The sequence below is a fragment of the Lepisosteus oculatus genome, chromosome 25, assembly GCF_040954835.1.
Source record: "Lepisosteus oculatus isolate fLepOcu1 chromosome 25, fLepOcu1.hap2, whole genome shotgun sequence".
In the NCBI taxonomy this organism is placed as follows: domain Eukaryota; kingdom Metazoa; phylum Chordata; class Actinopteri; order Semionotiformes; family Lepisosteidae; genus Lepisosteus; species Lepisosteus oculatus.
Window position 1 is genome coordinate 11,424,071 of NC_090720.1, and position 12,182 is coordinate 11,436,252.

At 47.3% G+C, this 12,182-nt stretch overlaps 1 protein-coding gene across 4 annotated transcripts in view; it reads right to left on the bottom strand.

Annotated features, from left to right (window-relative positions):
• The window catches only part of foxj3 (forkhead box J3), a 149,247-nt gene continuing 137,065 nt past the window's right edge, over positions 1–12,182 (bottom strand). For all 4 annotated transcript variants that reach the window (XM_069183641.1, XM_069183638.1, XM_069183640.1 and 1 more), the window contains 4 exons: positions 11,955–12,056; positions 8,333–8,524; positions 7,800–7,904; positions 1–6,998 (listed from right to left, as the gene is read on the bottom strand). In XM_069183641.1, coding sequence (XP_069039742.1) covers positions 6,886–6,998; positions 7,800–7,904; positions 8,333–8,524; positions 11,955–12,056 — 512 coding nt within the window. In that variant the 3' untranslated portion in view covers positions 1–6,885. The remainder of the gene's footprint in view (positions 6,999–7,799; positions 7,905–8,332; positions 8,525–11,954; positions 12,057–12,182) is intronic.

The following is a 12,182-nucleotide window of genomic DNA, read 5'->3' on the forward strand; positions in this document are numbered from 1 at the left end:
TGAAGTTAACATATTTTATTTCTGTAAGTGCCATTCATGCATATCGGGGGTCTGGCAGCGACGATCCTAATGACACTTCGGAGTTATTTTACAGCACTAAACCGATACAAAGAGTAGCTGTGTCATCTCATTGGACAGCAAAAGTAATAAACCGTGCAATAACAAAAAAGAAAAACAAAACAAAAAAGAAAAACAAATACAAGGAAAAAGTAAAAACAAAAAAAAAATCTTTATAAACATTAAAACACTGACTGTAGAACCGCAGTACAGGTGAAAGGTAGTGTCACACAAAAAGCCAACGCATTTTCATCACATATATACAATATAGATATATACATATCACCCTCTGAATGAACAATAACAAAATACTCTGTATTCTTTTTTCCCCATTTCTTTTTAATCTAAGAACCCAGCCTCCTCCCACGGTATCCCACCCACCCAGAGGAAAAAAGGACAATCGAAAAGACATTTATTTACAATAGAGCACAATAACACACCAACATTGAATAAAGTAGGCCTCAAATACCAGTACTTGTTGGCAGTTTTCTCCCTTACTGTATTTTTTTAAAATCTCTCGATGTAATGAGCCGTTTTACATCTTCACCGGTACAGCAAAAATTGGATTCTTTTTAAAAACACGAAACACACACGCACGCACAAAAAACTGAAGGACCACTGTTAAAAACGTGGGTGATGACAAGTTATTTTTTTATTTTTAGCCCTACCCCCATCCCATCTCCCTCCCCCCCCCTTTACCCCCCTCTCAGAACACGAGAAAAAGTTCATAAGGGACCCCCCCTCAATCCCCCCCTGGTGCTGTTATAACCATGCGTTGTGCAAAAGCTGCTCTCCCTCCTGCCCAACCCAAGGCACCGCGAGAAGAAGCTGTGTTCAGTTCAGGGCTGCCACCTGCCCCCTCACTGACTGCCTGAAGCCGATCCAAATGCACGTCAGCAAGAAAGACCACCATCCGCACTAAGACACGCATTAATAAACCCCTTCATGTGCCAGCCCTATATGGAAGAGGGCAGAACCCAGTTTCCTCTCTTGTGTTTCTGCGTGTCAGGAAAGGGTCGTCCTGCTGGCTGCGGGGCAGCAGGGCTGCGGGCGGTGGCACAGTGGGCTCCGCAGTGCAGCAGCTCCTGGCCCACCCCAGCCTGGGCATGTGTGCGTGAGTGAAAGCACGTGTGAAAGTGTGTGCAGGGATACGTGTGTGTGAGCATGTGTGGGCGCAGGAGTACGTGTGCGTGAGTGAAAGCACGTGTGAGTGCAGGGGATTGTGTGTGTGAGCACGTGTGAGTGCGTGTGTGAAGAGGACTGTGTATGAGTGAAAGCACGTGTGTGTGTAGGGGACTGTGTGTGAATGGACACGTGTGTGTGCAGAGGACTGTGTGTATTTGTGTGTTTGAACACGTGTGAGTGCAGGGGACTGTGTGTAAACACGTGTGTGTGCAGGGGACTGTGTGTAGTTGTGTGTGTGTAAATACGTGTGTGTGCAGGGGACTGTGTGTAGTTGTGTGTGTGTGAACACGTGTGTGTGCAGGGGACTGTGTGTGGTTGTGTGTGTGTGTGTGCAGGGGACTGTGTGTGGTTGTGTGTGTGTGTGAACACGTGTGTGTGCAGGGGACTGTGTGTGGTTGTGTGTGTGTGAACACGTGTGTGTGCAGGGGACTGTGTGTGGTTGTGTGTGTGTGAACACGTGTGTGTGCAGGGGACTGTGTGTGGTTGTGTGTGTGTGAACACGTGTGTGTGCAGGAGACTGTGTGTAGTTGTGTGTGTGTGAACACGTGTGTGTGCAGGGGACTGTGTGTAGTTGTGTGTGTGTGTGAACACGTGTGTGTGCAGGGGACTGTGTGTAGTTGTGTGTGTGTGTGAACACAAGTGAGTAGGGACGGACGGAGGCATGCAGCCAGCAGACACCGATGTCAAAATACTTGCCGCATTACGAGGATGTTTCTGGTTTCAGTTCACAATGATTATTAAAAATAAAGAAGCTTATATACTTTTAAAATACTCTGTTGCTGTTTCATTTGCTTTACAAAGACAAATAGGTCAATGGCTTGATAATTCACAACTTCAATGACTGAAAGCATTATGCTCTGCCTTTGTAAGTTTTTGACTAATTGGGAGAAAACCTGGAAGCCAGACCGGAAATCATTAATGGCTGTATCAGAATTGTCAGCTTATTTGGCAGAGCTTAGCTTTCTTAGAGCTGATTTCAGTCACGTCACTGTTACAAAACCTATTTCATTCCCAATGATGAGATCCACAGTGTCCTCCACAATGCCAGAAACCCGACAGCTAGTCAAACTAGAAAACAGAACCAGTCTGTCCCAATCAACTCTGACAAGGTCACAGAGCACGTCTATGGTCAAGAAAAGTTGCATCTAAAACGTTTAAGCTTAAGTTTTAAAATAACTCTGATATTAGGTCATCTGAGGTACAGTATATATACATAAAAAGATGGTTTGGAAACAGAAAATAATTTTCATTTGAAATAGTTTCAACCTACGTGGTCACGGCACAGTTGTGTTAGTGCAGTCCTGAAACGTGCACACAGATGAGGACTCCGTAAGTGGAGAAGAAAACAACATCCTGGCAATGGGAATGGTTTAACAAAGGAAACCCATGGCACTTATCAAAAGCAAAGCGCAGTAAAACAGTGATTTGTGCATTATAATCACACAGGATTGTCAATACAGTGTGCTTGTGTTTAGCGGTCAGAGACTGACATTGAGAGCTGCTTCCAAAAAGACTAAATAGCTTAGAAACAAAAGAAAATCTGGTCAGTCATTTTAGTAATCATCCAATTTTAAGGTCCAGTTGTGCACTGGCAAACAAGCTTGTACTGAACCGACAATAAAGGGTTTTCAGATTTAAGTTACTTTTATAGCAACAAAGAAACTGGCTGGCTTATGATGCTATAGCCCTAAACTATTGTAGCAAATGCAAACGGCATGCACACCCGTTAGGGCTGACCGAAACTGTTAACCTATGCTTTCGTGTACCATGGGTTCCTCATAGAAACAACCAGTATAAAATGCAAGGAAAAGACTGAAAGGCTTTTTCTTTCTGTCAGTACCTAGGACCTGGTGTAAGTGTTGCTTGTTTAGGTTCTTAGGCTATATGAATCTCAATTCTACCTGTGATCACTCCTTAGTAGAAGGATAATGAGTAACATTTGACTGAGGAAACTGTGGGCCCAAACAGCGTCCAAGCAGGGCAAAGCTGGACAACGTAGTGGCAAATTCATGGGCTACTTCAGGTTCCCTGGCAGCTATGGGTCTCAGCTACTGTGGGATTCTGCATACTGTGCTCCTTATTCCCAGAACGACACGGACTCTTAGTATTAACAGCTGATTCTCCAGGACTCCCAGATTTCTGGGGCGCTGGTCAAGCTCGGAGTCAGAGCCGTGCCATCAGCCGACTGTGACCAGTGCCCGGCCTCATCGTGACCAGCAGGGCTGGGCCGAGAGAGTCGACCTGTGTCCTCTGCCCTGTCCCTGCAGGTGTGTGCAAGCAGCTCTAGGGGCCTGCTGCTAGCCTGGCCCCCCCCCCCAGCTCCCCAGCTGCAGTCAGCCTGTCACAGGAGCGCAGGCAGTCCTTCTCCACCCCCCTCGCTGGCAGAGCTCTCCTGGAGGTCCAAAGCCGAGAGGATTAACCTTCAGCGACTCCAAATTTGGAGGACAGAAAAAACAATCTAACTGGAGTCCGAAATTTAAAAAGAGTCCCGTTGCCGTCCATTCTGAGCAAAGGGACCGTGCAGCAACTGAAACCCAGCTTGTCATTTTAAACAAACACTGACTGCGTGGTCTTTGTGGTTTATATATTGTTTTGGTATAAATTGCAATAAAAGAAAAACTGCCAACATCAGAGCTCAAATATGGATGCCTTTTTAATTTCAGGAAAAAAAAACACAGAACACGAATAAAAAGCAGCACGGAAAACAAGAGAACAGCAAGGCTGAGGCCGGCGATGAGGTGTGACTGCGGGCAGTCCGCCAGGGCAGTGCCCCCGCGTGTCGGTGGGCACACCTGTGTGGTTCTGCCAGGAGTGGGCAGCGGCAGAGCCCAGCTGTTCTCAGGCTGGCCTGGGTCCGGGTGCAGTCCCCACACAGGACCCCCTCCCCCCCCCGGCCCCCCACCGAGGAGGGACCGCTGGAAGGAGGGGAAGAGGGCTGGGCGGCCGCAGTATTAGCGAGGACCGGCACCGATCACTAGGGCCGGCCACCTCTGCTTCTCTCTCGCCTTAAAGCCTCCAGCTGGGGCTTCTGTCCTTCTCTGCTTGACAAGGAGCTGTAAGCATGGATGGGGGCTCAGAAAAGAAAAAAAGTGTTTGGCTTTTGTAGCAGTTCAGCAACATACACCTCAGATCCCTTGGCTCTCCTCCCCATCACAGTTTTTGCATTGTGCTCATCTAGGGGAGAGCACCGAGGGCTGATGGGCTGGCAGTGCAGCTCTTTCACACTCACTCACACACACACACACACACCGTGCCACGCCCCCCTCCCCGTCCTCATCAGAGGGACTCCACAGTTCAACTGCACTGCTGGGCCGAGCACAGCAAGCGCCCACATGGAAAGCTGGGGGCACAGTAAGGCACATGGAGTCGCCCCCACGGTCACACAGTGATTCAGTGATCAGGAACTGGGGTCTCCAGGAATCGGGGCTTCACCACTGCCGGGGAGTCTCCCAAACCATCCACACGTGTCCCCCAAAGTGACCTTGCGCTGGGTACTGCCGCTAAATCCAACCCCTGACGCCCCATCTGCCCTGCGCCTTAGTAACTACAGTGATGAGAATGAACTGTCAGGGAAAGACTGAAAACGCCCGTTGCCAAACGAGTCTCTTTTTTAAGATGGGAATTAACATTCTAGCAGCCAAGACAACCCTTTATACTTTCTTGAAGTAGCTATTTTAATATATACAGTGAGCCAGATAGTCTCAATGTATGGGTTTAAACATTCTGATTTAAAAAAAAATTGCCAAGAGAAAAAATAAAAAAGCTGTACATTTCATATTAAAAAAACACTGAAGCAAACCGTTTTGGGATTAGAATAGCTGTGAAGTCTGATTGCAAGTACAGCTTGAATACTAAATAAACCACTGAAGGAAATATCTCATCACTGCAATCAGCCAGTAAAGAATTCGCAGAGCTTTGGACAAGGAAACGCCCACTAGGGGGCGCTCCGATCTACAATCTCGGCACTGATTCAACTGCAGCAGGAAGGACCAAACTGGGGTCTTCACTGTGCCATGTCTGCACTTTCCACCCTTCCTTATCAAGGCAGCACTCTCACACTGGTCTCCCTCCCCACCCGGGGCTGGTACAACCCACCGAATCTCTGTGGGGGCTCAGGCCAAGCGCGCCGCTGCTACATCGCCTCGTTCGAAGCTCCGGGAGAAATCTGTCTGTGAAACCAGACACTTGGCAACCGAGCCGAGCAGATTGTCAACAACCCTGCGCTCGCAAAATTCAAAAGTTGCACCCTGGGGTGTGAAAGGCCCTTAGCCGAGTTGTCTATAGGCTCCCTCTCCGGCCCCCCCAAGAAAAGGTGAACAAAGGACATGGGAAAGTGACTGTGAACCTCATTGTCTGAAAACACTGCTTAATTATCCCTGGCGTACACATTACCAGCCTCACAAATGACAAGGTTACTGGCAATTAAAGAATTACAAAGCTCGGCTCAGTTCCAGATCGACAAAAGGTTCTCAGATCCAGGACCTAACCCTGCGCCTTTACTATCGTAGACACTTCACACAGACCCTTCCTCTCGGCGCCGCTGTTTGCTAATTAAACCTCGCCCCTTTGATTCTGGATGTAGTTTTCCCATTAGCAAGTACAGAGAAAACCCAGCTCCTGAAGGTCAGGAAATGAGACATATGGAAGCCTTTTCTGAACCCAGTGCTTTAAACTAATGAGTTTCAAGTGCAAAGAGGGAGATTGTACTTGCAGACATTCAGACACATTTACCTAGGATACAAATAAACAACGTGAAGGTATTCGTCTCTGTCTGAAATTGCTAGAAACGTTTTTTTTCCACAAGGTTTCTAGTGCTGTGAGTGGCGTGACTGCGATGCACTACAAATAAATAGGGAAGGACAAACACGATGGAGGTACGCTTCTTTCCAATAATAAACAAATTAGAAATCGTTTAGTTCTAACTCCTGTTAAGTTTTTGTTTTGCGCGGGGGAGGGGAATCGGGAGTCTTAAAGAAAGGAGCTGACGATTAAATCGATAGCGCCAGCATGCTGGGCGTTTTGAGCATGTCTTGAGGGACGAGCTGGGAATTTCACCTGGGAACGGACCAGGCCGGCTGACTGACCCCTCAGCGAGCTCCTCTCGTCACCCGGCCGGAGCTGCACACCACGAGTCTCCAGGCCCCTGCCTCTCCTCCTGTCCCCTGCCAGGAAGCAGCCCACATGGATTGGAGAGAAGAACGAAGTGACGGATTTGTCCGAGTGGTGGCCGAGGCCTGTACCAGTCGATACGAGAAGCATACTTGGCGATAAAGTTGCCCAGATCTCACCCCAGTCGAGGACTACGAGGACTCTGCGAAAGGGAGTCCAGAGCGGGCTGGGTGGAGATGAGGGGGGTGTGTGTCTTGACAAAATAAAAACCTACTGACTTGTCCCATGACAAGTATGAAAAAAGCGATAATTTAAACTTGTCCTACTAAATATGATTGTCTTCAAAGTAACTTTTTTTTTTCTTTAAAATGATCAGGACTCCGAAGTTTTCTTGGCGCAGTGACACCTGTACTTCCGAAGGTTCCCGTCGAGATTGTCTCCATCTCCGGCGCTCGGACAGCCCGGCCTGGCAAGCTGCCTCTCCTCCTCCTCCCCCTCCCTGCTCCTGCCGTCGGCGCTGGGGAGGGGGAAGGCCTACACGATGGAGTCCCAGTCAAAATCGTCCTGGATGTCGTCAGGAGGCAGCCGACGCATCTGGAAGTTCCCGGTGGGGATCATGTGCTGCTGGTTCATGGGGGCGTGATGTCCTGTGGGAAGAGACAAGCGCTCAGAGCTCCGAGCAACACAAAAACACACAGCTTGGCAACGTATTGAGCACATGTTGAGCTTAAATGGCTAAGAATGAATGGGCTATTGCCACAGATAATCCTAAACTCCGTATTACAATGAGCAAAAACTGAAGGTTTTCATCTGTACATTGCTGTTCAGATGAAAACTCCATCCATTTCCTAACTGCTTTATCTGGTACAGGGCAGCCAGGGCCTATCCCAGACTCAAAACAATAAAAATATTCCATAACGGGAGATGACCTAAAATCACAATGGCTTGATGCCTTCGTGGCCCTCTTTCTGTCAGTGATTTTTTGTCTTCCATTTTGTCCGTCTGTTCTGACTGATACCCATTCGTCATGAAGGGTTTTATTTTAAAAGCGCGAGCTCAGACGACGTACCTCTTTCGACTTGTACGTTTTATGAAGCGCACTGTAACACATTTGCATTTTCTGTCTGGGCTGGCCTGAGGCTTCTGCCTGATCCCAGTGTGCACTCAGTAGAAACACTTAAAACACACCCCAGAAATGAGACAGCAAAGACTTCAGACATCTAAAGCACCTCTGAATGAAATCAAAACCCAGACTCCATCCAATCAAGAACCATCTGTAAGCACACAAGCTGACTGAGAGAGGCTGGCTGCTCACATCGCCAGCCTGCTGCTTCACACGGCTGTCCTGCTGAAGGGTCACAAAGCTCTGCTGCTCAGACTTCCCAGTGTTGTTATATCCCCTGTAGGCCATAGCAAACAAGTCATCACACACGCTGGACTAATCGTACCTGTCATAGTGGGGCCTGCGCTGCTCATGGGGGGCATGTGGGGGTACCCTGGGGGCCCCATCATCGACGCCGGCATGTTTTGTCTGGAGTCCATGTACAGGTTTCCTGAAAGGAACAAATAAGGAAAAGGTCTGTAAGGTTGTGTAGTCAGTACGCAGACGGGTGGGAGACTGGGCAACTGGGGATGAGTCTGTCAGTGGATGGGAGAGACTGGGGGAGAGTCCGTCAGCAGAGGGGAGAGACTGGGGGAGAGTCCGTCAGCAGAGGGGAGAGACTGGGGGAGAGTCCACCAGCAGAGGGGAGAGTCCGTCAGCAGAGGGGAGGGACTGGGGGAGAGTCCGTCAGCAGAGGGGAGGGACTGGGGGAGAGTCCGTCAGCAGAGGGGAGAGACTGGGGGAGAGTCCACCAGCGGAGGGGAGAGTCCACCAGCGGAGGGGAGGGACTGGGGGAGAGTCCGTCAGCAGAGGGGAGAGACTGGGGGAGAGTCCGTCAGCGGAGGGGTGGGAGACTGGGTGACCGGTCCCTGGACTCACCTGTGGTGATGTGCTGGCTGGGCTTGTTGGCGTGCATGGTGCCATGACACACTGGTGGCTGCACCGCCCCCTGGGGTGGGATAACCCCAGTCCGGGTGAAGAACTGGTTGATTGAAGAGCAAAGGTCAGCAATCTGCGCAGGGTCCAGAGACCAGTTATTGAGATCTGCCTGCCTCATGCTCTCTTTTAACCCTGTTAGGGAGGAAGAGAGGAAAGAGAGAAAAACTTCTAGTATCTCATAGGGGCTGGAGTGAGATTGAGATGATCCAAAGATTTAAGATCTTGAGGGGTGTAGACGCGGTCCACCAAGGGGACTATTTCACCCTGAGCAGTGAAACAAGGACACGGGGTCACAGTGGGAAAACTAAAAGGGGATTTACTTAGGATACAGATTACGGAAATGTTTGGGAAGGAGCTGTGGGCATCTGGAAAACGCTTCTCAGCGAGGTGGTTGAGGCCCAAACACTTGAGTCCTTCATGAAACAGCTGGATGAAAGCTTAGATTCACTTAACTACTAAACTACCAAACAAGCAACATGGGCCTTATGGCCTCCTAAGCAAGATGCAGCCATTCAACTCCTCTCGCCTGAAACTTGATGCTCTTATCCTCTTCTGACCAGATATGTCACCTGAGAATAACATGGAGTTCACTCATGGAGTGAACCAATTTACACAACAGGGAATGTACTAGAGTAATTCTGAGCAGCTGTAGCATCACACCTGGGATCTGAGCCCACAGGCCTCTGGTCCAGAGTCCAGATAACCACTAATCCCATCTGCGGCCCCAATAAAAAATCACATTTTTTAACACTTTTCTGAGCATACTGCAAAGCACTAACGACAGATGAAGAGAAATCAATACACCTCTTGCTTGACTGTATTTTCCTAAATTGTTGCACGCTGTACTGCACTACAAAGCATTCTGTTGGGCACAATTACTGTTTTATTAACACTGTTGTGAAAAAAGACATCCCTATAACTCCCTACCCTCCTTCCCCAGAATATATAACTGCCACATGACAGGAAAAATCATTCTTTCAGTCTTTGTAGGTGGTTCTCAAAATGCCAGATGAGAGAAAAACCCATAGGTGAGCTGTATTTTTTTACTTAGGTCATGTCAAGCCTGAAGTGTTCAATATTACAGGGGTTCCCAATTCTGGGGGTGTGCGACTCTTTAGCTCTGGGATTGGGAATCTTTCCAAGTTTTAGACATGCACTGCAGGAGCCTTTCTGTACTACCTCCTCCTGCAAGAACACAGCTCTCGACACGAGGAAGCTGATTTGCTTTCTGCAGGTTACTGTATGCAGTGCGGGTCCTGCATTAATGTGTCTCTTTCAACTTCCCTGAGAAACCTTTTCCCTGTTTTTCCTTCTGAGTTTTTTCTTACCATGACAACTCGAAAGTGAAAAAAAGGAAGAACTTAACAGAGACAAAGCGCTCAAAAGGTGAGAAACCCTCTGTTGACAATCTACTCCTTTAACAGCGTTGAAAATATACTGTGCTTGGAATTATGACTTTTTACTGGGCCAAATAATACCGATGACTATTGTAGGAGTAAATGTTTAATTAAATCCTCCTACCTTGCAATTTAATTAAGTAATTTGAAAATTGGCGAGACCAACCGAGGACAACTGCATTGAATAATTAGGCATCAAAGAGTCGTTCTTTAATTGAAAAGGCATTTCAAATTAAACCCTCAATCGGCATTACTTTGCCCCACCCAGAAATATTCTCTTCAAGCTGGGTCTAAGTGCTTAAATATCAACAACAGCACAAGTGCCTTCTTCCTCAGGTCTGCTAATCACATTACGGAGCCCTCTACCGTGCTATCTTAATATGTCTTAGCAGCTAAGCCTCCAAAGGCACTCAGTGTCAGTCATCACCTATTATTTACCATTGACTGTTTAGAAAAAAAATAAACAGCTTAAAATATAGTGATATGTTTTAATATTATTACTTTTAAAGAATGAGTCACCCTCTAATTAATACGTGCTGATGGCAAGCCTGAACAAATACTGTGACTCACTGCGAGACAATTAGTGTACAGTAAGTTAGTGCTGGAATGTGGCATGTTAGTCTGAGGGTATGTCTGCCCTCCCTGAAGTATCTCATGAGGCCTGACAGTAGCAATTTCGGAAACGCAGAAATCCAAATCCAGCATTAGGGCTGGGGAATTATGAGGCGATAAAACTCACACAACAGGTTACAACCCGGGCAGCGAATGAATCAGTTGGCCAATGAATTTTTAACAACAGCACCAACCTGCTTTGCCAATTTTAAAAGTGCTGAATGAAACTGATTTAATCACTCAATTATCCAGGCATTTATTTTATAGCTGAGAAAGGCTGTCTTGACACCTCTGAAGCAGAAACGTAACTGCGGATAGGTAAAAATAGTCAGGTATAGTCACCACTACTGTTATAAAACAGAGAAAACCTGCCTTCTGCACCACATAGAATACAACCTAGAGTTAAATCTCTCTTTATAAACCCAGAAGCTAAAAAAATAATGTAAACCTATCTCCTTACTCTAAAAATACATCCACTAACTAGGAGACACCATTTCTAAACTAGGAATTCTCTCCCCCTCCTGGATGATGCTACAGCAGTCAAAGTGTGGATCAGTTCTCAGAAGGAGAGCAGAGTGATGAAACCAGTTCACAGACGGGGATCATTAGGAGGCCTTGACTGGTAAAGGGGGAAATTTGCCCAGGACACAGGGGTAACACCTCTGCTCTTTTCAAGAAATGCCCTGGGATTTTTAACTAAAAACAGAGAGTCAGGACCTCAGTTACATCTCATCTAAAGAACAGCGTCCTTTTTTAATGAACATTGTCCCCCATCACTATACTGGGCCACTAGGACCGGGGTGCAGGGTGAGCGCCCCCTACTGGCCCCACTAACACCTCTTCCAGCAGAAACCTCAGCTTTTCCCAGGAAGTCTCCCATCCAGGTACTGACCAGGCTCACACCTGCTGAGCTTAGCTGTGAGTTGCAGGGTGATATAGCTCGTGGCAAAAATGGCAAGCTGTCTTAACAAGGTTCAAATACTGAACTGGAAAAGAGTGTTTAAAACTGATCAGAACAAGATCTCCTGCCTGGTACCGGTTTCTTTTCTTCTTTTGTGCCCTTACTGCCATCCTTCCTCTCTCTTTTTTATCCTTTGTTCCGGTCAAACAATGATGACCCTTAATCATTGATCCAGAACTTAATTAACCAAGGTAAACCAGAAAACTCCTTTGATCAGTCTGTCTCAGACATTTCTCGCTTTGATGATCCCAATAACTACAAATGTTTGACCACTGTCCCCAGATTCATGAGACACCTCAACAGCCACTTCCAATAACTGTAACAATACGATCAGAGACTGAATACATATTGTACACAGCCATTAATTTTCGATTCTACCATTAAACCATAAACAACAACTATTTACTGTAGGAACTGGTTGCCACATTGTATTACACTTAAGAAGCAGATTCAAAGAACCAAATCATTATTAATCCTGGACTACCTTAATGTATTTTTAAGCAGGCGAGTTGAGAACTTTTGTTGATTGAGATCGGGGACACTGCCCCTTTGGGTATGGTGAGTTCAGAGAACTTGACATCGCCAGTCTTACCTTGAAAGGGCGAGAGATCCACATCTGCCCAGTTGTAACTGCTGGCAATCCGACAGCTCTCCTTCAGTGCATCAAGATTGGGATACCAGTCTGTGGAAAGAGCTGCAGGGACAGGGATGCCTGGGCTGGGTATTCATACAACAGGATGCAGGCTACGGCGAAGTTTCATGCATTCGCGTCTCAAAAATGAAAAAAAAAAAGCCACCTGGCCAGTAGGAGTCAGTCTTT